General features: G+C 52.0%; 3 protein-coding genes and 1 non-coding gene across 4 annotated transcripts; all 4 read right to left on the reverse strand.

The window, feature by feature from the left end:
• Positions 1–2,329: 2,329 nt before the first annotated feature.
• Positions 2,330–5,183, reverse strand: KRT13 (keratin 13). The gene is made up of 6 exons (XM_049781405.1): positions 4,728–5,183; positions 3,542–3,624; positions 3,228–3,384; positions 2,876–3,037; positions 2,650–2,775; positions 2,330–2,554 (listed from the first exon to the last, which is right to left on the reverse strand). Exons 1-6 carry the CDS (start codon positions 5,178–5,180, stop codon positions 2,330–2,332), a joined length of 1,206 nt encoding a protein of 401 aa, XP_049637362.1. The 5' UTR covers positions 5,181–5,183.
• A 6,057-nt stretch (positions 5,184–11,240) lies between these two features.
• Positions 11,241–11,344, reverse strand: LOC126027153 (U6 spliceosomal RNA). Its single transcript, XR_007502214.1, has one exon. It is a non-coding gene; the product is annotated as a U6 spliceosomal RNA (small nuclear RNA).
• Positions 11,345–13,683: 2,339 nt separating this feature from the next.
• On the reverse strand, positions 13,684–17,484 carry KRT15 (keratin 15). Its single transcript, XM_049780288.1, has 8 exons — positions 16,993–17,484; positions 16,054–16,136; positions 15,760–15,916; positions 15,270–15,431; positions 15,049–15,174; positions 14,658–14,878; positions 14,342–14,367; positions 13,684–13,781 (listed from the first exon to the last, which is right to left on the reverse strand). Exons 1-8 carry the CDS (start codon positions 17,482–17,484, stop codon positions 13,684–13,686), a joined length of 1,365 nt encoding a protein of 454 aa, XP_049636245.1.
• Positions 17,485–22,205: 4,721 nt separating this feature from the next.
• On the reverse strand, positions 22,206–26,385 carry KRT19 (keratin 19). Its single transcript, XM_049767949.1, has 6 exons — positions 25,996–26,385; positions 23,588–23,670; positions 23,247–23,403; positions 22,792–22,953; positions 22,547–22,672; positions 22,206–22,460 (listed from the first exon to the last, which is right to left on the reverse strand). The coding sequence occupies exons 1-6, from the start codon at positions 26,383–26,385 to the stop codon at positions 22,206–22,208; spliced, it is 1,173 nt and encodes a 390-aa protein (XP_049623906.1).
• Positions 26,386–27,496: the final 1,111 nt, after the last annotated feature.

Below are 27,496 nucleotides of genomic sequence, written 5' to 3' on the forward strand. Positions count from 1 at the left end.
GCCACCAAGACCAGGAAGGCAACTTTGCTCTCAGCCAGGGTCCACCCTGCTAGAGACCGACTCCAGCACAGGAGATACAAGGCAGGGAGGGGGTGGAAAGGGTGGAGGGTTGGGAAGGGAATGGGATGCTGCCCAAGGAGGCTGTGGCAAAGTTTCCAGCAAGGCAGGAACCTGGAGACAGACATGACAACCCTGCCACATGGCATCCATGCAGGACTCACATGGAAAGAGGAGCCCAGAGTACTGGGGTTGGCCCACCCTGGGGGATGCCTAGGGTGCCAGTGAGAAAGAAGGAGGTGTCCTGCAGAAGCTCAGATCTGGAGTGTGGGTGATGATGACCACACAGTAGTCAAGGGCAGAACTCCCTGGAGAGTATTAACTGAGGGTGGGGATCTGAATGCAGGTCACTGACCAGGTACACATTCCATGATTAGAGTTGGGGGAGATAAGCCCCTCTTAGGAACCCAGAGGAAGATGCAAGTCTGAGCTGGGCCCTCTAGAGAACGGTGTGGGTGATGGGTATGGGGAGGATTGTCAAAGCCAGATAAGGTCACAGGTGGCTGAGTCCCAGATACCCAGGTCCCAGGTACACTGGCTCTCAGAGTAGGGAGAGTCTGCTGTGTATCTAAGAGGAACTGCTATTTATAGAGGCCCAGGTAGGCATATGGGGCTGGAGGATTCAGTCTTGAGCTCTCTTCTTTCCTTCACTGCCCTAGAACTCTTTGTTCCTTAACATCACTTGACTCTATTGAACCCCACAACCACTTTATTTCAGGCCCCCCTCTGGAGTTTGGGCCTGCACCCTGGGGAAGAGAAGCCCCATCTCCTGGTGTGGGGCCCATGATTACACTATCACCCAACTACCCCCTGGGTCCTCAATTTGCCTTTAGGGTGCATATCCTGCACCATTCCCACCAGGAAGTTCCCTGGGCCCGAACTTGTTGAGCTGAAACAGTCAGCCCCTATACCCTCTCACTCACAGTCCCAAATCAGGAGCTCTGGCATTTCCACCCTCAAAAACCGGTCAGAGTCAGAAATTCATTTGCAAAGATGGGAAGGAAGCTTTATTGAATTAAAGCTGAGAAGTGGGTCAGGAAGAGAAGAAAGTTGTTCTGGGGAGCAGAGCCGGGCACCCCCACACTGGGTGGTCAGGGAGAGGAGGGATCAGTCAGGTGGTGATGTCCCTGCCACCTTCCTGCTGGAAACCATCAGCTCACTCCTGGGTGCAGAAGGCAAGACCTGGCAGGCTTAGTTCCTCCGTGGGGTCTCGGAAGTGCGGCGTGTGGTGGAGGCAGTGGAGCCATTGGCATTTCCTGGGGAGAGAAGGAAGCACAAGAGCTCAAACTACAGAAGGCTTGTCCAGGAGAGAACACCAAGCCCCCTCATTAGGTGTGGATCTAAGCCCCTCAGAAGTGGGGTAAGCTATGGCACCGCTTAAGTGATGGACCCCCAAAGGTCAACATGCAACAGCCAGCAGCTCTGAGGGCAAAGGGGAGCAGATAACCACTGGTACCTCAGTCTCCTTCCTCACTCTACTTAGGATCCAGCACTGCCTACCTGTCCCCAATACCTCCTTCACACTCCCACCCAGGCCCACACACACTTACCTCCGGTGGCGGAAGTGAAGCCAGTCATCCTGGGAGAGAGAGGAGAGGAAGCAGCATGAGCAAAAGGCATCCTTGGAGAGTCCTCTCAGCCTCACTAAAGGCTCCCTACTGTGCTTGTTCTACTAGACTTACTCCAATCTTGGGAGACAACACCACATGCCAGTCAGGCTTATCTGTCCACCCTTCCATCTGTCTGATTATAAGACCTTGGCATTAAAATGTTTATATACACAACACTTGGGAAGAGCTTATCAGAAATTCCAAGATTCAGGGCATTTGCCAGAAGTTTTCCCACCCTCTGATTTTATGGAGTCTCTACCACTGCCCTGAGCACACTGGATAACTGCTCCCTGCAAGTACTCTGTAGGACATGGGCACATAGACACAATGAGCATTGCGTGGTGGCCATGTCTACAAAGCTATTGCTTCCAATGGCTGAGCTTCCACACCATCCTTACTCTGCTGTCTCTCTCATCCCAAGCCTGAGTGAGAGCCTGCCACGGATGGCCACACTCTGAGGACATGTTCCGACAGGAGCACAAGGGCATATGCCAGGAGCACCCACCCTGAATCAGGAATATCTCCTTGAAAGACCTTTATTAAGAGACTGTGCTCAAAGGTCCCTATTGCTATGTGATATCCCAGGGCCCTTGCAGCTTCTATCTGAGAAGAAGAGAAAGAGCAAGAAAGAGGAGGAAGGAGAGAGGCAAAAGCTAGGAGTCCTACTTGGAGTCCTGGCCCTCCAGCAGGGTGCGGTAGGTGGCAATTTCCTGCTCCAGACGTGTCTTGATGTCAAGCAGCATCTTGTACTCCTGGTTCTGACATTCCATCTCGCTGCGGAGATCGCTCAGCTGCGCCTCAATGCTGCTGATAAGCGCCTGGATCTGTTGCAGTTTCATGGCGTAGCGGCACTCGGTCTCAGCCACTGAATTCTCCAGGCCGGCTTTCTGCAAGGTGGTAAATGAGAGGTTAGGGAGGAGCTGGATCAGGATGAGCCCTGAAAGTAGTGACTCCCCCCAGACAGAGTGGGCAGTAAATGTACCATGCTGAGCTGAGACTGCAGCTCAATTTCCAGGCTCTGGAGTGTGCGTCTCAGTTCTGTGATTTCAGTCTTGCTGGTCTGGATCATCTCTGTGCTGGTGGACACTTCTTTGTTCAGCTCTGCGCTCTGGAATTCAGGCAGGAGGAGGAAGGTGAGTGAGGAGCGCCCCCACCTCTCCAGACAGCCCTGGCTCCCCCTGCTTCCATGTGGGAAACAGCGCCAGTACCTTCTGGTGGAACCATTCCTCAGCATCACGTCTGTTCTTCTCAGCCATGGCCTCGTACTGTTCCCTCATCTCTGCCAGCATGCGGGTGAGGTCAATGCCCGGGGTGGCATCCATCTCCACGTTGACTTGGCCGACAACCTGGTTGCTGAACTCCTTCATCTCCTGCAGAGATTGGGAGGCAAGAAGGATGAAGCAGACCTCCTCTGCCACCCACCCACCTGCCTCACTTTGGTTCTGAATGGCTCCAGAATGTTCTAGAAAATATTTTCAGGTGCCATGGCAGAAAGTTCAATCTAGTCATGGCAGAATGATCCTCAGAGCTAAGTCAGCTGTGACCAGCCCATGTTCTCACCTCCTCGTGGTTCTTCTTCATGTAGGCCAGTTCCTCATTCAGGCTCTCAATCTGCATTTCTAGGTCTGTCTTGGTCAGGGTCAGTTCATCCAGCACCCTACGCAGGCCATTGATGTCGGCCTCCACGCTCTGGCGCAGGGTCAGCTCATTCTCATACCTAAAGGATTGATATTTTTCATTTTAAAAAAATTTCAGACATATATTAGATGCACCCTCATCTCTGTCCCAAGCTTGGAGGCTCCAAGTTCATGGTTGAAATGTGCTTTTGTCTAGATAGAGGCTGCATGATGAGAGGAAGGAGGAAAACAACTCACTTCAGCCTGAAGTCATCAGCTGCCAGCCGGGCATTGTCAATCTCCAGGATGACTCGGTTGTTATCGATGGTGGCTGCCAGGATCTGCAAGAGACAGAAGAAGCTAAGTCACTCCTAGAAGGTCATGAGCTCAGAGAAGACAGAAAAGGCCTGGACAGGGCACAACTGCCTCTTTCCTGTTTCTGTGAGCTGGGACAAGTTTCTGTCCCCTTGGCCACTGTTCCTATGTGGGAGGGTCAAGGAAGGCCATGTCCTCACCATGAGTCCTATCACTCCTGCCTACCCAGAGTAGCCAAATCAGAGAAGGACAAGCTGTGTGTTTTAGGGAATACCAGCCAAGAGCATCTCCCATGAGTGCCATATGAAGATGCCGTGTAGACCACAGTTCCAAGTAACTTCTAGATCTGACAGTGTTTCTCTGCTGGCTCTGCAGAGCATGTTTCCCCCACTAGGGTGGCCTCCCAGTTCAGCAGCAGTGGGGAAAGTCAAAGAATCTTCCATTCACTTCAAATTCTTTGTCTAAACTTTCAAATGTTAAAGCATTGAAAATCCAGCCTCACAAAGCCGGGATTGAGCCCAGGCAGGTGGATTTCTGTTCCTACAAGCTGTTCCACAGCCTGATGGACAGGTCATGATGGAGAGATCTTGGCCCCAACCTCCCCCGCCCCTCTTTTTCCCCCTCACCTACTTAGAGCCAATAAGAACAGTCATTTAAAGGTGGCCCCTCTATAAAGCACTCAGATTCCCAGGCCAATGAATGAACATGTTATCCCCTTTCTCTGTTGATTCTAGTCATTCTTAGAGGCTCTTAAGAGCTGTCAGGGTTTCCAAATAACTGCAGGGTTAGGATTACAGAACTTCAATCACAAAAAAAAAAACATAACTGTTTGGAAAGCCGTAAAAACAAACTAAATAAAGACAGGAAAGGAAGAGTGACTAATAAGGACAATAAAAAAAAAAATGAAGGCTGGGAGAAATGCCTTTGCGGCGATGTAGCATGAACAAAACCCCTTCCAAAGTAGAGATGCTTAACTATTAAAAATAACAAAATAAAAAACTTGAACTTCTCCCCTGCACAAAGGCGACTGCTGTGTCCACAGCACCTCTTCCCTGGAACCTGGGTTCCTGCAGGGCTTCTGCACACTGCTCGTGTCCAGGCAGCTTCTTGCTCCCCCAATAGAGCTCACCTTCTCCCTAAGTTCCTCAATAGTCTTGTAGTAGTGGCTGTAGTCACGCTCGGGGCTGCTGGGGCTCTGTTTCATGTGCCAGTCACGGATCTTCACCTCCAGCTCGGCATTGGCCGCCTCCAGGGCACGCACCTTCTCCAGGTAGGAGGCCAGGCGGTCGTTGAGGTTTTGCATGGTGATCTTCTCATTGCCCGAGAGGAGGCCGCCATCGCTACCCCCAAAGTCGCCACCAAAACCTCCACAGAAGCCACCACCAAAGCCACTTCCAAAGCCACCCCCAAAACCACTACCAGCTCCACCTCCGAAGCCACAGCTCATGCCGCCCCCATAGCCCCCAGAGGAGCCCCCACACACATAGGAGGCAGAGCCACCGCGGCCTCCTACCAACTGACAGGAGCCACCCCCGAAACCACCTCCATAGCTGGCAGAGGAGCTCTGAATGCGGCAGCTCATGGCGGAGAGTGAGTGGAGTTCGAGGAGAGCAAAGGCAAGAGCAGAGAGAGCCTGGCTGAGGTCAGTGGCTCTACCCCCTGCAACTGCCACCTTTTATACACCCTGCACAGGGCTGGACAGTCGGTCCGGCTCCCCTCCTCACTTCCCCACCCTCTGACTGCTGCCAACGGCATGTGTTTCCCACAAGCCCAGTTCCCTCTGCTCTCTCTCTCTCTCTCGGGTGGCAGGGTGCGGGGTTGGGGGGGAGTGACTTTTTTTTTTCCTTAATCCTAACAAAAGGGATGATTCAGAGGAAACCCTGTTCTGCTGGCGACTACCCTTTTGACACCTGAATGCTAGTTCACCTCTGGGTAGGTAGAGAGCTCACACCCACAGCTCTCAGCCCTGCCCTGTGGGAGATGGGGCACCCAGGGCCCAGGCCTACCGGGGTTCAGGCCTACCAGGACCCTAGAGCAGGGATGGCGAACAAGTTCGACACAAAGAGCCAAATTTTTAAACTGTGAGAGTCAGAGAGCCACACCACGCAGTGACCTGCCAAAACAGACAAACACTCACACAAAAGCATCTAATTTTAACAATAATATATTAAACACATATTGCATTTTGCCATTTTGAGTGAGGATAAAAATCCTGTTCGCCATCCTGCCCTAGAGGGAAGTTTAGATTATATGGTGGTCCCTCGAGCTTGGCAAGATCGCTGAAGCCCTGACAGTCCTTCTTTTTGTTTCTAAATCTCAATGAAAATGTCCTGTTTTCTTAGTGGTTCCTTTACTCTGCAACCTCCAGTTGCTCTGGAGGACTAGCTTGACTTGGTCCTGTGGAATCAAACCCCTTGAAAGAGTTTATTAGGCTGTGCAAAAAGTAGCTCCAAAATCGTCAGATGCTGTGACAGCAACAGGGACCTTAGAGATAACAGAACTCTGGAGAAGCAGAGACAGAGAACATGGACATCACCCACATATTGTCACAACTGATGCCCTCATTGTCTCTCGTATCACCTTGTCACAGTGCAGAGAAGGGTTCATTTTTCTGTCCCCCTCCCCTTGTAATGAGAAAGCCCAGCCTTCAGGTCAGAGACAATCTGCTTGCGTTTGAGCAAAGGCTCATATTTAGGTCTGGGATTTGGGCGAGCTGGTTTGATGGGCCATACCCAATGATTCTCAGGAGCTACTCTGGGTAGTACCCAGGAAACCATATATGCCCCCCAAATAGAATCTGTTTTCCAGCATGCACAGCTTGTGGTCATCCCAATGAACCAACACCCTCCCACCCCCCAGACCAGGTCACCCTGTGAAATAAATACACAGGAATTGAACAGTTTCTTAGCTGCATATGAAGCTTTAAGAGAGAACCACCAGGAACTTCTCTAGTATACATCCTAGCTCCCAGGCCTTGTCCCCAGCGATGAATAGCATTTTACATCCCTGACCTCAGGAACCCAATCCTGTCCATAGAGTAATACAGTTTCTCAACCCTTGTCTATGTAGCTCCCTGGAGAATGTGTCAATCATATCTGGAGACAACAGGATGATGCTACTAAAAGTGATGCCAGTGTCTAGTGACCAATGTCACTAGTCACTAGATACTTATTCTACCAAGCCATCTCCCCAACCAGCCCCCAAATGCATGTGGGGTTGGGAGCCCTGGGCCATCCCTAGGTTTTAGGGGGAGTGGTGTAGGGGTGATTGTAAACATAAAGCTGAGAGTAAATGGACCATCTTCTGAGAGGCACATCCCTATCCAGGCACCTTGTTAGGTCTAACTCCATAATGCCCAGGCCAACTATGACAGTTTCAGTAGAAGGTCACTATGAGGATATCACCTGGCCTGAAGCCAGGGTCTCTGATAAGGACCCGAGAATATGGAATTCAGGGACTGCTTGGTCACCTTCCTAAGGAGGACTCATGCCCTCAAGACCCTAAGGTGGTGTTTCAAGCCCAGGATAGATCAAGTTCCAGAATGAGAAGGGAGTTGCCTAAAGATGGACCCCAGCCCTACTCCTCACAGGAGCCAAGATTGTAAAGAAAATCTTTCAAGAGAAACCTCTGAGCCCCAGCTACCTTGAGGGTCTACATGGAACCAAGTGAAAGGGTACAATGGGGTTACAGCATCCCTGTGGTTCTGGATGATTCTGAACACCCCGCCCCCTTGCTGAGTCATCAGCGAGAGCAGATCAGAGAGCCCTGAGTTTTGGTTCTCTGGACCTTTGATTCCCATGGGGGGGGGGGGGGGCGAGAGGAGGGCAGGCTTGAGTCTCAGCCACACCTGTCAGCAACAGGCAAAGTTGGGGTGCTGTGGGGCTCAGCCGCCCCCACCCTGCCCCACACTGATGGCTCAGCACTCCCCCTGAAGAGCTGTGATTCAGCCCAAATCAGGCCCTCGTGCTCAGTGGAGGATCAAACTGACAAGCAGGTGATGAATGGAACCTGCCAGGCTTGCAGCCCGCCCTCTTCAGACTGAAGAGCAGGTTGGGCCAACGCCCTGAAGGAACAATGCCCAGATCTTCCAAAGCCCTGAGAGTACAAACACTGGGTGGCTGGGACACTCCTCCCCGTGCAGGGTCAGCACCCCTCCCTCAATGCCCTCCTCTCCCATGTATACTCTTGTCACAGGGATCCTTGACTCAAGAACTGTCCTTGGGTTAATGGGAGGTCATACTTGCTGAGGTGCATCCCAGGGGTGTCACATGTTTAGGGGGTGCTCCCCAGAGTCACACATGCTGGGGTGCTCTCTGGGGGTCGCAAGTGCTGGAGGGTGCTCCCCAGAATCACACGTGCTGAAAAAAGCTCTCTGAGGGTCACATGTGCTGGAGGGTGCAACCCAAATTCATACACTTGTGCCCCAGGGATTACATTCTCAGTGTGTGTGGTGGTTCTGGAGGTCAAACTCATGGTCTCACACCTGCAAGGACCATCAAGGTCTTAGATTTGGGAGATCTGGGGACATATTCTAGACCCTTCTGCAATCACTAAGCAAAAACTTATCTTGGGGACCTCTTTTTCTTTCTCAGAAATATGGGCAGGGACAGAGGAGAATGCTGAGTCCTGGATTAATTACTATCTGTGTGGTCAGGGCAAAGTACCCCAAAGTCATGTCCCCAGGATCATGTGCTGGGAAGTAGGGGACAGTGGGAACTAGTCAGAGTGTAAACAACAGCTGCTGCTGTCAGGGTACACATCAGAGGTATGGTGTTCACACACTTTTGGTTGTAACCCACCTCCTGGTGACACTGTTCTTAGTGACTGGGACCTGAATGGTTCCTGGCATGGGGGCAGTGTCAGGGACCTATCTCATAGTCCTATGCCTCTATCATAGAGACACACACATCCCCAGTCCCCTAAAAGAGGGTTTTTATGAGCATCTTTCAGAAGAGTAATAGCTGAAGCTCAGGGAGGTCAAGTCATCTGCCTGAGTAGCCATGGAGCTGAAATATAAACCTGGTCTTGAGATCTCTCTGTCATGTGTGACTCAGTCTCAGCAGCTTCTCCACATATTCTGTGTGATGTTCAAGGGTTCTCAACTGCATGTATCAAGAATAATGAAAATAACACCAGCCAGCACTTCTGGAACACTCTGCGTGCATTTAAGCATTTGGTCCTCAAATTTGTTTCTGTGTTTCTCACACCAATTTTCAGATAAGGAAAATGAGATCCAGAAATACTCATTGCATTGCTCAAACTCCTTTGTGTTCAAGCTAAGATTCAAACCTCAGGCTCTAAGGTCTATGCCCAGAATTATATACTAGAAAATTCCTCTCTAGCTGGCATTGATGCCACCCACCAGATGAGGGGACAATGAGTCAGCCTGTCTACCATTATCCCAGTTATGAGGATTATAACTATTATCCCAACGCTCAGGGGTTCCCCAAGGCATTCACTCAACACAACATGACAAGGTCAGAATTGTTATAGGAACTTTCCCATCTACATCCCCTCACTTCACATATGTGGAAACTTATAGGCCCATGATGCCAAGACCCAGCACACTGGGTTGGCATTTCTCAAGAGGAAAATGCATGAATATCCAAGTATAGCCCCAAGTCTTGATCGGCCCCACAGTTAAGTGACTCCTGAGTCTCTCTCAGCAATGCTTTAATGACTCTGCTATTTTCACCCTCTCCAGATTGTCCATCTACATGGCTGAGGCTTGGAGCCTACCCCTGCAGGCAGATTTGGGGGCTCTTACCTGCATCCAGGTTCAGCCTTTTCCCTCCTCTCCTCTACTCCGACAGCAAGGGCCTAAGCCCAAGATAACTGGCCTGTCTCCCAGTGTTTCTAGGGTTACCCACCCAAAGGGGACTGATGACCCTTGAGCAGCTGCAACGCTCATACCACTAGAAATGAGCACAAATGGGGCCTGGAGAGATAGGACAGTGGCGTTTGCCTTGCAAGCAGCCGATCTAGGACCAAAGGTGGTTGGTTCGAATCCCGGTGTCCCATATGGTCCCCCATGCCTGCCAGGAGCTATTTCTGAACAGACAGCTAGGAGTAACCCCTGAGCACCACCGGGTGTGGCCAAAAAAAAAAAAAAAGAAGAAATGAGCACAAATGGTATTCAAGAATCTTACCCAGACCTACCCAATGCCTCTCCCAGCTGCTCTGACAGCAGCAAGCTTTCTAGAATCCTGGCAGTGTCTGCAGGCTTCCTAGAGACCCTGCTTGGTTCATCTCAAGGGCTCTGGATCAGTTTGGGCCTAGATTTCAACCCTCCACCCACCATGGACCCACTCTGTGACCTTGAGAAAGTTCCTCAACCTCTTGGTCGAGGTGACCTTTTGGCCATCACCAAAAACACAGCCTCAGCGAGTCTTTGAGAAGTATCTGACTCACAGGGGCCTTGGGCGACCAGTCCTTCCCTCTGACATATGAGGAAACTGGAGCCAAATTTAAACTCATTGTTGCTCTGTGACCCATACCATGACCCTTTCGGCCTTATGCTGGGTCCTCCCAACAGCCAGATCAGGGTTGAACCCCTGAATAGTTCTACCACCCAGCCTCATCTCCCCAGAGGTCCAGGGTCTCTGTTTAAGGTTAAGGAAAAGCCATTTGGGGACACTTTGTCTCTGGCATTAGGGGTAAAGAAAGAGAAAAGTCCCCAAGTGGGAATAGGTGACCCTTCCCCAAGCAAGCCCCTAGCCCAGACACACTAGAATTCCAGAGCAGCCGAAACTAGAGGGATTCAGGAGGGATGAGCTCAAGCATAGTTGCATAAGCCTGGATGGGGCTCCCAGTTCAGAGCATGCAGAAATCACACCCCCTGCTGCCATCCATCTCCTGATTCAGAGCCCCCTTGAGGTGGCCAGATTCAGAACAATTTAGGGAAACCCAGAATATCACCTGAACCCTAAACTTTCATTTACACATAAGAATTGAAACCTGAGAGGGGTCTGGGCTAGCTTAGTCCTTAGGGAGCCAGCAGCAGGCATGCCCCACAGTTGCTCTGGACACACCCCAGGGCCCTAATCTCCTGTATCAATGCTGCCTCTCTGTTGGCTAGAAATTTGTTCCAGCCCCAGCCCCAACCCCAGCAAGCAGGAAGCATGACTGGGTCTATTTAAGGGCTCGGTCCGGTCTATGTTCTTTCTTGGGCCTGATCTCACTCCAGGTCAGGCAGGGGACAGGACTTGGTTGGTTCCAAGGAACTCTCTATCCTTACCCCAAAATGCAGAACAGAACTGATGCTGAGAAGAGAAGATAATTCTTTGTTCCTTGGCCCTGAGAAAGAACATGCTGAAAGGGGCTGAGGGCTGGAGCAAGCCCTTTTCTTTGCCCCTCTGCACCTTGGTAGAGGTAAAGACTTTTGCAAACTTAAGGCTAAGAAAAACCTTTTGGAGAGACTAGAAGACCTGATACCTCTAGACCAAGGTTAGATATTGGGTGAAGCAAGAGCAGCAGACTGGCCACTAGTTGCTGCCCTCAGAGTCTGCGAGTATCAGGAAGGGGCTGACCTGTTGGGGCATGACAATGGGTGCTTTGGTACAACTCAAGCTTAACCCACAGTCTAGGAGAACAAGGTCTGATATGAGAAGTAACTTTTCTTTTTTTCTTTTTTTTTCTTTTTTTAAATATGGAACGCTTCACGTTGCGTGTCATCCTTGCGCAGGGGCCATGCTAATCTTCTCTGTATCGTTCTGATTTTAGTATATGTGCTGCCTAAGCGAGCACGAGAAGTAACTTTTCATGGAAATGATTCTGCTACTTCATGGGCTGCCTGCAGCGGGCGGGAAATGGATTTCAGAGTTAAGGAAAAGCTCAAGAGCTTTTGCCTGCCGGAAGCCCAGTTTCAATCCCCAACAATATATGGTCCCTTGAGCAGTGTGAAGGGTCATACCGAAGCATTATGCAGGGTGTAGTATAGTCCCCAAGCACCACCAGATGTGGAAAAAAGAAGAAGAAGAAGAAGAAGAAGAAGAAGAAGAAGAAGAAGAAGAAGAAGAAGAAGAAGAAGAAGAAGAAGAAGAAGAAGAAGAAGAAGAAGAAGAAGAAGAAGAAGAAGAAGAAAAGAACAAAAAATAAATAAATTTTAGAGGCCAGAAAGACAGCTCAAAATGTTGGAATGCATGCTTGGGGCATTTCTAGTGGCATTTCTGGGTACTGAATCAGACTTCCAGCAAGTGAAGCATGCACACTAGGCCTCTGAGTTGCAGCCCAGCACCCCACAGTCCCCAGTGAGATCTGTAGCAAGCCCCAGCACCACCCCTACCACATTACTGGGGTGAGTATTGAGGAAATAAACCCGGACTCCAGAGCCCTTTCATGAGCCCCTTCCAAAAAGGTGGGTTTCAGATTCGTACATCTTATTAAGAAGATTTGATCAGCAGCCGCCACCTACCTGACGGCAAGAGTAAAACAAGTATCTGGAACCAGGGACACAGGTCCAAGGCCAGCTTCTCTGAGTCAGTTTGTGTTTTCATTTGAGTCACTGAACTAAGGGCCCAGGACTGGGACTAGTGGTAAAGCACAGTCTCAAATGTGTGACGCTGTGGGTTTGATTCCCAGCACTGACAAAGCAAAAACAAAATTCAAGTTCCCAGATGTTCCTGGGTCTCAGCTTCCTCTTCTGGACACTGTCACTAGTCCCACTTCCATGAAGACTTGGAGAGAGAGAATGAGGTGCCACTCCCTAAATGTTCCACCCGGAGCCTGGTGCGTGATAGGCACTTCAGTGGTAGGCACTTCCTCCCACCCTGCAGAATGTACCCAGGAATCAAAGTGGGATTCCAGTTTCCCCAGAAAGAACAAAAAAACCCCTTTCTCCAGGCATAAGTTCCACCAGAAAAATCTGCTGGGTCCCCCGGGGGTATGGTATCTCCCCAAAAATCAGTAGAACACAAGAGAACAGAGGTACTCCCGTAGGGCAAAGAAATCATTTCCCTCTCTCCCTCCAGTCCATCTACAACACCCAAAGTCCTCCTGGTCTTCATTCCCTTCATTCCTTCATCCCCATGCAAGGTTGGTAATCCCAAAGGAATCTGCTCTAGATCAGAGAGGAGACTCTAGGGAGGGATTTGAACCAAGAAAGACAACAAAAATTAGCATTACTTTGCACTGAAGCTTGAGGAAATAAGGAGGATTTCCTGAAAGTGGGTGAGTCTTTCTCTCTGGGCCAATTTACTTGCCTGGTGTTAAGGAAAGGGAAACCCTGAGGAAGAATCCCAGCTTCAAAGGGGTCAGAGATGGAAACGCTGAAAATAGAACATGCCTGGCTGAGATGAGATGAGAGGCTTAAGGAAGGGGGTAATAAGGGATACTTGTAAAGCTCAGAAGTTTGCAGAAACCTTCTGCAAGGAATTGCAAGTTCTGCAAGGAACTCGAGCTCCAGAACAAGTACTGGAGTGAGACAGACCAGAGATTCAGACCCACCTTGCTGCTTATGTCTGTCCTGGCAACTCACCCTAACTTCCTCATCTCTAAGATGAGCTAATAACCCCAAGCATGCACTGGAGTGAGAATGAGAAAAGATCTTGGGGATGTCCTTGGTGCAGTGCCAACCACTCATGACCAAGTCTACCCACGTTATCAGCCAGTAATTAGTGTAGGGGTCAAGCTCTGTACCAGGTGCCCCATTCCGCTCCCAGCACCCCACCCGCCCACTCTCCTGCTCCCACCATCCCCATAGGATAAGCCTGGGTTTGAGCCATCCCCCAGGCACCATAAAGACTATGTTCTCATTGTTCAGTAGAGTAGCCAAAGTGAAGGAAGACACTGACCTGGAGCTCTAGGCCTCCTTGGGAGCCCCCAAAAAGGAAACACTAGACCAAGAAAACTTTGCCAAAGGAAAATTCTTTATTGCATGGACAGCTTCTGGCTGCAGGGTGCTTCCTGTACTCAAGAAAGTGGGACCAAAGGGCAGTATGCAAAGCACCCAGGTAACCCAAAAGGTGCCCTGGAGGTGGACGTTCAAAAGGCAGGCATTGGAGTAGGTTTTCTCATTCCTTGTTGTCAGGTCTACACTGGACTTGGGAAGGGGTAAGGTAGAGACGGGCATCTGCTGTGCGAGATACTTAGACTTCTCTCTTGCGGGAAGAAACTACCTTCCCATCTACAGATTCCTCCACATTGATGCGGACTTTGCCGCCGCTGCCACCGCCTCCCAGGGAAGCTGTAGAAAGAAAGAACGTGTGTGCTTTGGAGTGTTGGACATACTTCAGCCTCTCTCCCAGGTGTCCAGATCCTAGGCTAAGTTGTGAAAGAATGGAACAGCAGCACTGAGAATAGATTTTGGCTAATTCTCGTTGCATATCTACTGGGAGTTCTATTTTTTTTCTTTTTGGGCCACACTGGGTGACACTACAGGAGTTCTGAAGTTGGGTGTCAGAAGGGAGCGGAAAAGGGCTGTGGAGAGGATGCCTAGAATTGAGCGGTAACTGTTGCCCTGATTTTAAGCTGCATGTTAACAATGGGCCATGGGCATTTCAGCAAAGTGCAGAAAGATAGGACCTGGACCAGCTCTGCTGGATTAAGGCTACTTAGCGGAAAGGTTCTCAGTGCACCTCCAATCTCACCCAGGTGGATAAGACCCTGGGAGGGAAGGTGGGAATAGATCTTCTGCAGGGAGGCCTCAACCTCCTTGGTTCCCAATCCAAGGGGCACACTTGGCTCCAACAGATCCCCTCTCCTCCCAACCACACACCCCATGAAGAACAAGTTAAGTCTTCTTACCTTCTCTAGTAGCAATGCCAGCCATCCTGAAAGAGACAAGGTGTGTGAGCCATGGTCAGAAAGATTATCTGTCTCCCAAAGGAGACCCCCTGCTTACAGCTAAATAATCCTCTCCCAAGTATATGGAAACTAATCTATAAAGCCCTATAAAGTTGACTATAGAGAACAAAAGCAGGCAAGTCCAACCTCTGCCCCCCTACCCTCTGAACACTTCCCCAACGTGCACGTGTGTGCACAAACACATGCACACATGTATACGCACAAGTGTGTGTGTGAACATGCATGTACAAATGCTCAAACATGCGTGCGCACACACCTAGAATCCTGGCCCTCCAGCAGGCTGCGGTAGGTGGCAATTTCCTGCTCCAGTCGCGTCTTGATATCGAGCAGCATCTTGTACTCCTGGTTCTGACATTCCATCTCACTGCGAAGATCACTTAGCTGTGCCTCAATGCTGCTGATAAGCCCCTGGATCTGCTGCAGCTGTGTAGCGTAGCGGCACTCGGTCTCGGCCAGAGAGTTCTCCAGGCCAGCTTTCTGTAAGAGGGGACAAGGAAACATTAAGGTGGATTCGACCCAGAAGATGCAATGTAGGCAGAGAAGCGTGGAAGGAAGGGATGACAGAGAACCAACATCCTTGGAGGGATTTAGGATTAATTTTTGGGTACATTAGGGGCTGGGGGGCTGGGGTGTCCAGACAGCCTTACCATGCTGAGCTGAGACTGCAGCTCAATCTCCAGACCCTGAAGAGTGCGTCTGAGCTCTGTGATCTCTGTCTTGCTGGTCTGGATCATCTCTGTGTTGGAGGCCACCTCTTTGTTCAGCTCCTCAGTCTGTGGGTCACATGCAGAAAAGTGAACCCCACCCTCACCCCGGGACTCCTGGGAGACAGACAAAGAAGGGGAGCAGGCAGGGAGCTTGGGCACACCTGGGTGAAGAACCAAGCCTCAGCATCGCGCCGGTTCTTCTCCGCAATGGCCTCGTATTGCTCCCTCATCTCGGACAGCACGCGGGTGAGGTCCACGCCTGGAGCTGCATCCATCTCCACATTGACCTGGCCGGCCACCTGGTTGCTGAATTCCTTCATCTCCTGCAGGAAAGAGGAGCCATTCAGTGACATTGGCAAGAGCCCAGTCTTACTTCCTGGCCTTACTTCTCCCTGCAGCTCCTTTTCTCACCACACAAGTGGATCACACTGCCCGCCTCTGCCCTGAGGGCCTCTCTCCCCTCTAGCTTTTTCCAGGGATTGAAAGGACCTCAAAGTAGTTAATTTAGACCCTCCCACAGGACCACAAAGGACCATGTCCCTTCCTCTCTGCATGCACCACTGCTTTGGTGTACCTAGGTGCTGGATTTCTGAACCCCTGAGCATCCCTCAATCTGTCAAGGTGTCCCTTGACACCAGCCCTGGGCCCCACCTCCTCATGGTTCTTCTTTAGGTAGGCCAGCTCCTCATTCAGGCTCTCGATCTGCATCTCCAAGTCTGCCCTGGCCAGGGTCAGCTCATCCAACACCCTGCGCAGGCCATTGGTGTCAGCCTCCACGCTCTGGCGCAGGGTCAGCTCATTCTCGTACCTGGAAGAATGAGTGAGAGAGAGAGAGAATCCCATCAGGAAGCGTGAGGGGTCCCCCTACTGCTTAAGTAGGAGGAAGCAGGTAGATGAAGGCCAAGAAAAGATTAGGGTGTGGTAGGAATGGGGACGGGGACACACTTGAGCCTGAAGTCATCAGCCGCCAGTCGGGCATTGTCAATCTCCAGGATGACGCGAGAGTTGTCAATGGTAGCTGCCAATATCTGCAGGAGACAGACAGGAGGTGATACCAAGAGAAATCCCCCTCTCTCCTCTGCTCTCTCTACCTAGCACCCAGGGAGGATCCCTCAGGGTCTGCCCTCATTGCCACCATCCAATGAAGCTTGAAAAAACCTCATGGGGAGTCCTGTCTCTCAGCAAGTACCCCTACTGGATCTAATCCAGTGTTTCCTCCCACAGTGGACAATGTCACCCCATGTGGGGACATCTGAGCCACAGATATCTGGGTTCATGGCCTTGAGTGCATTGGGAGGAACACTTCTTATTTAATTGCTTAAGGCTTAGAAGGTAGATTTCTAGCTGGGTGCTGAGTGAATCTGGTTTCAACCCATTGTCTCCTCCCTATATCCGGGCTGCCAGCACTAGCTGGAGGCTCTGCTGAGAACTGCCTGGCAGGGAGGTGTTGCAGCAGGCTATGACAGCAATCTCTTGGGGGACACTTTACCAGCCTCTTGCACCCAGGACACCACCATGGACCTTAGTCAGGGGACCCTCAACAGTGCCTCCCATGAGTTCCAGGTCTCAAGACCCTGTGGTGCTTTTGGCACCAAAGTTGTGCTCCAAGGGACAGTCAAGGGTGTCCAGATTCGGGAGTGACACTTCTCTGGTGAAAGCAGATAATTCTTGGCTGGCTCCCAGGAACCCGGCGCTGCTGAACACATCAGATGTGAACCACGTCACCTGCCTGTAAAGCATTTCTGCACCCAGGTTGGTGGGGTTACATAGCGACTGTCACTGCTGGAGCGGAAAGGATTCCCTGGAGCTGCTGGAGCCGGCGGGACTCACTCCCTGTGCCTGCTGGCACCACCTTCTGCTCTGCACTCGCTCCCCGGGCCTCACCTTGTCCCTCAGCTCCTCGATGGTCTTGAAGTAGTGGCTGTAGTCCCGCTCGGGGCTGCTGGGGCTCTGCTTCTGGTACCAGTCACGGATCTTCACCTCCAGCTCGGTGTTGGCCTCCTCCAGGGCACGCACCTTGTCCAGGTAGGAGGCCAGGCGGTCGTTAAGGTTCTGCATGGTCATCTTCTCGTTCCCGGAGAGCAGGCCATCGCTACCCCCAAAGTCGCCACCAAAACCCCCACCAAAGCCACCACCAAAGCTTCCCCCATAGCCACTGCCAATCCCGCCTCCGAAGCCGCAGCTCATGCCACCCCCATAACCCCCTCCGGACCCCGAAGAGACAAAGCGAGAGGAAGAAGCCGAGATGCTTCGACTTCCACCTCCCCCGTAGACACTGCCGCCACCGAAGCCACCTCCCCCGGCCCGGAGGGCACCCCCTCGGCTGCAGCTACCCCCGAAGGTGGAGCAGGAACTCTGCAGGAATGTGGTACTCATGGTGTCCCCAGAAGATCCCTAGCGAGCACAGATGCTGGAGAAGGATGCAAGCTGGGCAGAAACCCCCAAGAGCTGTGTGTCACACACCCCCTGATAGCTCCTTAAATACCCCTCGGAGAGTGGTGTGGGACCTTGTCTCCTCCCCTAAAGGGGACCCACCCCCTCTGCGTTCCTAACAAACACAGCTGCCTGCACACCTCCAAGTGGCTGCTCTAAGTTTTTCTTTATTTTTTTTTTCAGTGCAACAAAAGAGGTGATTCAGAGGGAACTGTGCTTTGCCCCAGGCCATAATTTTAACACTTGGGTTTCAGGTTCATCACAGCAAATGGCACAGTAGCACCCTGCTACGGACCACTGGGCACTGGGCTGGATATCCCTGCTACTCAGCCAGCTCCCACCCCCAAGGTAGCCACTTCCCTCTCTTGGTTGGGTCTCCTTGCCCCGGCTGCTGGTGTGATCTTGGCTCCCAGACCCCTGGCTCCCCGTCCATCAACTCTAAGGGAGCAGAGACCCCTGAAATCAGATTGAGGATAGGGGTGTGGGGATCTGGAATCTGATTCCAGTTGAGAGGACGGGGGAGGCCAGTGTCTGTCCCCCATGAGGCACCCCTTCTACCCCCTGACCTCAGGCCCCTCCTGCCTCTCCACCCTCCCCCTCCCCCAGGCCCTAGTCTTGGAATGCTACCCAAAGCGAGCGGGCCAGAGCTTACTGAAGGTTGATGGATAAGCCCGCCACCTGCCAACCACTCACGTCTCTGAACCTTTGCTAGCTCCTGGGACACGTTGGGGCAGAACTCTGTAGATAAGACCCGAGCAGGTTCCAGGGAGAGCATGTCACTGCACAGCAAGCCAGATGAACCCCCAGGGTCCTGTCAAGCACTGTAAGGCTGGGGAGGGAGGGCACCCAGAGGCCCTGCATGCCTGAGCATTTGGGGGAGGAGGAAGCGAGGAGGCCAGGTGGGTCACAAAGCACCTGAGATGCTGAAGCCAGCGTACCCCTTCCCAGGGCAGGCAGCTGAGGCCAGGGAGAAGAGAAAGAGCCCCTGAGAACTGTTCAGAGCCCCCAGTGGGCCACTCTCCAGGTCCCATTTGCCCTGACTGCAAAGCTTTGTAAGAGCCAGTGGCAGGGAGAGGAGAAGGACAGGCTAGAGTTAGGATGATGCCTGAGGCTGACACAGGGCAAGGCCTAGATTCCAGTGTCGATCCCCAACTTGCTGTCAAGCACTGTGGCCTTTTTCTTTTTCTCTCTCAACAGCAGTGCCCAGTGGGTAGGTAATCCACGTTGTTACTGCTATAATAACAGTAATAACAGTGATCCTCACTTCCGCCACACACGGAGTTGCTGATGGCCCGTTTGCCTCCATTGTATCCTCTGTCCTGGCTGCACAGAAGATAACCCCTGTCACTCACCTCCCCTTCAGAAGGATGAAATTGGGCTCAGAGAAGGGAAGTAATGTGTGTAAGTTGGCACAGCTGAGAAGGAGCTCTCATGGACTTCAAATGGGGATGAGGAAAGAGGGAGGTGGGACAGGTCCGTAGGCCTGGGTGGACCGGGCTGTGCTCCTCATTCAGCTCCATTGTGGTGCTCCATCCAGACAGAGCAGTATTGTCTCGAGGCTGGGAGGATATTGTCTTTCCTCCGAAAGAAAAATAATCAAAGTCAGATCAGCCACAGCTCATTAGGGCCGATGCAGACATTACGGCCCCAGCAATTAACACACAAACAATTACATGCTGTCCCCCCAGGTAAGGGAAGGCTGGACCCAGGCCAGCCCCTCTTCACCCCAATTCTTCTCCAGCTGGAGGTGGCTCCATCTACTCTGGCCCTTGAGAGTTGTGGGCAGTAGCCCCATGCCAATTCCAGTTTCAGTCCAAACATTTGCTGGGGGACTGGACAGAGCCCTGGTGCTGGCTTGTTTGCTCCAGGTGGGCACCACTGGGTGAGGGCAGGGATAGAGCTTTTTGTCCCCAGTCTGGGTTGCTTCCCAGAGGTGTATCTGTAATTGGCCCCCTGTAGATAGACAGACTGTCACTAGAGCCAGCCTCCCTTCCCCAGGTGAGCCCGTCCCCAAAGGGTCCAGGCGGCATGCATTTTTTTTTTTTTTTGGTTCTTTTGGGCCATACCCGGCGATGCTCAGGGGTCACTCCTGGCTGTCTGCTCAGAAATAGCTCCTGGCAGGCATGGGGGACCATATGGGACACCGGGATTCGAACCAACCACCTTTGGTCCTGGATCGGCTGCTTGCAAGGCAAACGCAGCTGGGCTATCTCTCCAGGCCTGGCATGCATTTTCATGGTTAAGAGGGTAAGTCTGATTACTCAGATTCAAAAAGGAAAAAAAATGTGTCTTAGTATCAGCTCCAGCTCCAGGGCCACAATGAGCACTATATGGCCTGTGGGCACGTCAAAGACAGAGAATGTGTCTGCAGCCCGGAGACCAACCATCTAATTCTGTCTACTATATATATATATGACTTTGGGTGATGATACTGCCTCTCTTTAAGCCTTAACCTTCCCATCAGGAAGATCAAAGTACTCCCACTCAGTCTGACATGGGGATGACTGAGAGGGCACATATGAAATGTCCTGCAAAACAGCATGTTTGTGGCCAATGGAAATCTACCTGCAAGGTCCTCCCATTTCTCTCATTTATCTCCTTTATTCTGGGGGCTCTCACAAGTGTCTCCCTAGTTTCAATGCCCAGAATCACTCATAAAAGCACTCATAAAAGCATATTTGAGTTCATTAACAATCTCACCCACATACATTCATACGAGCACATGCATTTATTCACACAAGTACATGCACATACAACACGCTTAAATATTCACATGCATGCAAGCATACGCACATACATGCAATAATACAGTATAGTGCATACATACATTTATACATGCATGCATATTGACACCGCATGCACATACATTTTCACACACATATAATTCACATGCACAAAGGAATGTTTTTTTTTTACTCGCTGAGTCCAGTCACCTACCCCTCCTCTCTTCACCCAGACCCCACCCCTCAGCCACATTCCAGGGGCCTCCAGGCACAGGGAGTTTCAGCTATGACAACAGAGAGAGTTTCAGCTGTGACAAGAGAGTCTTTCATGAACAGGGGACAATTATCTATGGGAAGTCCCAACCTGGGGCCTAGCCAGGCCTCTGGCTTCCAATTCCAAGGGTGAGGGGAACTAAAAGTGCCATAAGCCAAAGCATAACAGCAGGAAATGTGACCGAAAGGGCCCCTGGCATAGGCTCGAGCAGGGAGCGAGAAGAGCTGGGCTACAGCGTTCCAGCTATGATTTGGATCATATGCAAAGGAAATCAAGATCCCCAGAAAAGCAGTTGCAGTGGGCAGGGGTGGGGGTGTCCCAGGGTCTCAGTCTTCTGGGCACAGTGCTGGGCACTATCACATGTCCATCTGTTTCCCTTTCTGTAAGAAATGGGCTCTGAGTGTCCCCCATTACAGATAACACAATTCTCTGGGCCAGCCTGAGTCCCTCTGCTGGGCCTCTCCACAGGGGGAAGTGACACTTCTTACCTCTAATCGGCCTCCATTCTTGGCTGCCTTGGAGCAAACACCAGGGCAGGACCATCCCCACCCAAGGGCACAGTCGTACCAGGAAGCTGCTACTTGTTTTCCCTTGCGGGCTCGGCCCCAGGCCAGCAAGTTTGGGGGTCTGTGTGGGAGGTCTGGGTCACAGCTGGGTCCTGTTCCAGGCTCTGGGCCCAAGAATGGGCTGGTGGGCGTCAAGAGCTGACGCGGGGCTGCCTGATGTGTTGGTACAAGCACGTATAGACATCTCCACAGGAGCACCTTTTTCAGGCTGCTTGGAAAGGGCTATGTACCCCTTGACCCAAGCTCTGACCTGATGCAGAGTCCCTGCATCTCCAGATGTGCCCACCAGTAAAGCAGCTGTCTGCATATGTGAAACCCTGACTTCCATTCCCTGCACAGCCCAAAACTAAAAAAGCAAATCAACATGAAGAATCAGAAAACCCATTTATATTAATGTCCAGTATGAAGAAGGAAGAGGATAAGAAGGAGGAGGATAAGGAAGAGGAGAGGAGAAAGAGGAGAAGAAGTAAAAGAAGGTGGAGAAAGAGGAGAGAAGCAAAAGGAGGAGGAGGAAGAGAAGGAAGCGGTAAGGAGAAAAAGAGGAAGAAGAGAAAGAAAAAAGAATAAGAAAAGTCAGATTCTGGGCTCTGCTACGTAGCTGGACAACTTATATAACCTCTCTAAGCCTGTTTTCTTGTCTAGATGCAAATCACACTATTTTAGGGAGGTCTGAGTTAAGCCACTATTCTTTGACTCTCAGGGAATGCCATCAAAAGGAATCCAAGCCTAGAAGTCAGCAGTTGCAACTATACAAAGTACAAAGCCCTTGAACTTTCCATCCTTCTGGAGAAGGAACGAAGCTAATTTTACACGCAGGTTTAAACACAGTGAATTCTGCTGACCAGCAACCCCAGAGCCTTCACAGTGGGAAGCAAGCTCCCCTCTTTCCCCTGTGAATCCAGCCCACTTAGACCCCAACAAGGCCAAAGCTTGGCCCATCTCCAAGATCGAAATAACAAACTCAAAGTTCTTTCTCAGGTCATATAAAGCTTTATTGGCAGTTGGAGGAAGAGCCAGAGGAAGAGTCTTTCCCTTCCCAGAACCCTCCCCAGGAAACTAGTGGTGCAGGAGGGCGTTAAGGCCTGGAAGTAGCTGAGGGATTCAGAAGGCCCTGAGCATGGTGGAGCTGCTGAAGGAGCCCTCCTGGCCCTCCAGCAGGTTGCGGTAGGTTGCGATCTCCTGCTCCAGCCGCGACTTGATGTCCATGAGCTGCTGGTACTCGAGGTTCTGCCGCTCCATCTCTGAACGCAGGTTGCTCAGCTGGGCTTCCAAACTGCTGATCAGCGCTTGGATCTGAGCCAGCTGGGCCCCATACCGGGCCTCAGTTTCAGCCACCGTGTTCTCCAGGGCACCTTTCTGAGGGTGGGACAGGGGAGGAGATTCAGCAGGGCCTGAAAACACAGGGCTGCAGGGCAGCACCTACAGGGCACGGGCCAACCTACCATGCTCAGTTGAGTCTGCAGTTCTATCTCCAGGCTCTGGAGTGTGCGCCTCAGATCCGTGACCTCTGTCTTGCTGGCCTGCAGCTGCTGCGTGTGGCCTGCTACCTCCACGTTCAGCGCTTCAGTCTGCAGTGCATGTGATGGCAGTGAGCACTGAGGCTGACCTCAGGAGGGGGGGGGGGGGACAACCAGGCTTCCCTCCGTGCCATCCTCCCTGAGGACATCAGCTTCCCCAACTCCCCTACCTGACTGATGAACCTGGCCTCAGCATCCTTCCGGTTCTTCTCGGCCATGATCTCATACTGGCTTCTCATTTCGCTCAGGATCTTGCCGAGGTCGACGCCTGGAGCGGAATCCACCTCCACACTGACCTGGCCACCCATCTTGCCCCGCAGGTCATTGAGTTCCTGCAAAGATCCAACAGAAATGGGCATGTCAGGTCCTGAAGTCTGTTGGGCCTAGTGCAGGTCACCCTCATCTCCTGTCTCTGGGGTTGGTTTCCAGTGATGACTAGGCTACAGTACTGGGTGGATTCAAATACTGGGGAACCCAAAGTGGGAAGAGTGTTAGATCTCATCATCCTGGACCCCTGGGAATTATGATCCACACCCACACTCTGGCTGTGGGGGAATCCAAGGTAATCCCCTCAAAGGCTGCCTCAGCTCCAGGGGATGGACAGAGGGCCCAACTTGCAGCCCACCTCATCATGGTTCTTGTGCAGATAGGCCAGCTCCTCCTTCAGGCCCTCGATCTGCATCTCCAGGTCAGTCCTGGCCAGGGTCAGCTCGTCCAGCAGCCGGCGCAGACCATTGATGTCGGTCTCCACATTCATGCGCGTGGCATGCTCCATCTCGAACCTTTCAGAGGAAACCAGTCAGTCACATTAACTTTTTCTCGGCCCTTCTGAGCACCTAACCACAGCCCAGGGTTCAGGAGCCCAGGGGGAGAGGGTGGGTAGGAACTGTGTTAGGCACAGTCTGGTGGTCTGTCTTCCCAACTCTGGCTTCTGCATTTTCCCATTTCCCTGGAGAAGCCACTCACTTGGTGCGGAAGTCATCGGCAGCCAGACGGGCATTGTCAATCTGCAGGGTTATTTTGCAGTTATCTACGGTTGAATCATGAATCTGGAAGAAAAATAAAATAAGGCACTAGGTTGGCAGCCTGACCCTATCCAGAGGAGCCAAGAGCTCTGTGCCCATTTCTTAGAGACCAAAGACACAGTGCCCATCAGCTATATTCCAGCCTGAAACAATGAAGGCCTGACACCTACCCATGGCCAGGACTACAGCAAGAGAAAGTAGGAAAGGAGGTTTGGAAGGATGGTAGGATGCAGAAAGGAGGCTGCCAGGAAACAAAGCAAGGTACCCAGGGAAGCTCTGTCTGGGCTCCAGACATGCAGCCTCTAGCAAGCTGCGACCCAGTAGTGCAAATGCCAGGGAGTCTCTGACTTATACTCCCCTGTGTGTTCCACACCAGCCCCACTCCAAGAACATGTGCAAGGGTCTCCCATGTAAGCAACTATAATATGCCAAGAACTCTGCCCCTCACTCCTCAAGCCCAGAGGCTTGCATTGTAGGTCAAGTAACTTTTGTAAGTTGTTTTTTTTTTTTATTTGAGGGTCACACCTGGCAGGGTTTGGGGCCTACTATCAATTAATGTGCTCTGAATTGCTCCTAGCAGTGCTCAAGAGATCATATATAATAGAATCTGGAATGAAACCAGGTCTCTCTAACACATGCCTGGAAAGTGCCCTAATCCTGGTGCTATCTCTCCAGCCCACAGGTGGTACAGCTTTTTAAAATTATTTTTAAATTAATTTTGTTTCTTATTTGTTTCTGGGCCATGCTTGGCTGTGCTTAATCTTGTTCCAAGCTCAGAAATCTCACCTGGGAGAGAGGGGAAACCAGTAAGGGTGCCCAGGATCAAATTGAATTTAGGCCCATGTAAGATGTTCTATCTCTCCAGCCCCTTAAATAAATTTCCTCAGCATTTGTCAGTGTTTGCCTTAGTTGTGTAACCATTTCTGAAAAGACAGGAATGGCAAGTAGAAGGTAGTTCTGCCTTTTTTTAACAAGCAGATCTTGGGTTCCTCATTATCCCAGTGCTGGGGGAATAACTAAACCCTTGTTTTATGAAGCATTTTTAACAAGACATCAGAAAGAATTGTCCACAGCAGGCTAAGAATTGTTTCTGGAAATGTTTATGTGTGCACACCAGTGCGCCCTGTTGCGTGGGCCCAGCTCGAAGTCAATAAAGCGTGAACACTCCGTCCATGGTGGTTTTATGGTGGTCTCCACCTCTGTCATCCGGCCCTGCCCTGAAGGGTCGTTATGAGCAGGGGGTGCTAAGAGGAGACAGATGTGTGTGTTTGGCCTTTATTTTTATTTAATTTTATTGGGGTGGGGGTGCCACACTTGGTAGTCTGGTGATACTCAGGGGTTATTCCTGGCTCTGTACTCAGGGATCACTCCTGATGGGGTCCTGGGAATCGCTTGCAATGCAAATCCTCTACCTGTTGTGCCATCCTAGGCCCCAGGAGTGTGTGGCCTTTAAATATTTCCTCAGGCAGACATATTCCCTCTGGGTGGAGAAGAAGCTCCTCCTGCAAGCCCCTGAGCCCCACCCCAGCTCCACCCTCCTAACCCTTGGCGCCTCTGAGGCCCAGGTCTCCAGCAAAGAAATCTGCACCTCAGAGAATGCTACACCCACCAGCACACGCATGCACGCACACACACACACACACACACACACACACACACACACACATGCACGCGAACGTGCCCAGCCTTTATAAGTCCCTTCTGTTTCTCCCCAACACACACTCACACACACACACACACACACACACACACACACACACACACACACACACACACACACATGCACGCGAACGTGTCCAGCCTTTCTAAGTCCCTTCTGTTCCTCCCCAACACCTGTAGCCAGAGGGCGCAGGAACCCAGACCCGACCCGGACAAGGGAGGAGCCCAGGCTGGGGTTACCCAGGAGATAGAAAAAGAGAGAGCGGACCTGGGGGTGGGGAGGTGGGGGAATAGTGGGAACAAGAAGATCAGATTTCTCCCAGGTTGGTTTCCAACATTCCTGGGCAGACTTGGGGCAGAACACAGTCGGGTCTTCCCACCCTTTCGGACCTCCTCTCCTCATGGGCCCGCGCCCCTTCCTCTGCACACTCCGACAGCGAACCCCAGTCCCACTCCCAGTTGTCTGTCTCCACCAAACGCCTGCACCCCTGCTTCGGTCACTCCCCTGTCGGCCTGTCCAGTCTCCAACTCCTGGCCCCCACTTCCTAATGGGGTGCACCCCGGGGAGAAGGATTTCTCAGGCTTCTTTGTTCCACCCCAGCCACCCCCGCGCGCGTCTTGTCCCGCCCGCAGGGCTGGTTCCTTCCTAGGCAGCAGGTGCACCGGCCGCACCTGGCCGCACCCACCTACCTGGTCGCGCAGCTCCTTGATGGTCTTTAAGTAGTGGCTGTAGTCGCGGGCAGGACCCGGGCCCATCTTCTGGTACCACTCGCGGATCTTGACCTCCAGGGAACCATTGGCCGTCTCCAGGGCGCGCACCTTTTCCAGGTAGGAGGCCAGGCGGTCGTTGAGGTTCTGCATGGTGACTTTCTCATTGCCCGCCAGCAGCCCGTCGGAGCTGACCAGGGCGCGGCTGCCGCCGCTGTAGCCCCCGAAAGAGGACGAGGACACGAAGCGGGCGGAGGAAACAGACACTCCGCGGCCACCAGAGCCCCCATGGATGCTGGGTGCCCCAAAGTACATGCTGGGAGCTCCAAAGGTGGAGGTGGACGAGGACTGGCGGACGCTGTAGGAAGTCATGGCGAGGAAGGACACAGGTGGACGACAACACGAGTGCTTGGAGCTGCAGTGGCAGGAAGTGACCAGGCCCTCACCTGACACCTTTTATGCCCTGAGCTTGGGGAGGGGAGGAGAATGCTGTGGGCCAGTTATCTGCACTCTGAGGAATTTTCAGTTTCCAACTGCACACACTGGCCAGGTCCCCATTGGTCGGTTCCCTGGCTCTGCCCTCAACTCACCCCCTTCCTGAGACCATAGGCTCCAGCCCGCCCTGCAGCTGCCCCACCCAAGCCAGTTCAGGAAGCTCAGCCTCAAACCCCACTCTCCACTTTCACTCTCATCTTTGACCCCAGTCTACACACTTAGGTGTCCCCTCGGTCTTCAATGGTCTCCTTCTTAGGTGTCCCCATGGGCTTCCCCAACCCCAAATTTTTCTACCTTTCAGAAATAAAGTTTGCTTCCCTGAGGCCCACTGCTCCAGAGGTGACCCCCTGGGAAATTATATTGTGGGCTTCTTTCTCCTGATGGAAAATAACTTCCCCCCTAAAGCACCTGCACCTGGTTGCCACACCCCAGTGAGAAAGGTAATTCAGAATGCACTCCAGTGGGGTCACCTGTACCCCCACACCACCCCTTCAGACCCAGGATACTGACTCAGAGCTAATCCTTATTTTCCTGACACAAAGCTGGTCACCCTGCAGGAAGCCATCCAGCACCCCAAGGGACAACAGGTGCTTCCTGCCCATGGAATGAAGAGTCCTAGTCCCCTGACAACCCCAAACTGAAAACTGGCCCCTTACAGAGAGTAACTGCACTGGACACTCCACCTCGACTCCCCTCACTGACATCCCACCTTGACTCCCCTCACTGCCCTTTAGCCCCAAAACATGCATTCATTCATTCAGCAGAGATTAAGCAGATGCTCTAACTGTCCCAGGCAGAGCAGGAGGACATGGTCATTTGTCCTTGAAACATTTAGCACCTACGCACAGCTCTTCTGCAGAAGGGGTTAGAAGCTGCTGCCAGCTGTCCTGTCCCCACTCAGGGAAGGATTGGATTGTGGGGAGGGAGAGGTGAATGATGCTAAAGAAAACATACCTTCTCTACAGGCCCAGTCTCCAGCCCCCCTTTC

The sequence above is a fragment of the Suncus etruscus genome, chromosome 1, assembly GCF_024139225.1.
Source record: "Suncus etruscus isolate mSunEtr1 chromosome 1, mSunEtr1.pri.cur, whole genome shotgun sequence".
In the NCBI taxonomy this organism is placed as follows: domain Eukaryota; kingdom Metazoa; phylum Chordata; class Mammalia; order Eulipotyphla; family Soricidae; genus Suncus; species Suncus etruscus.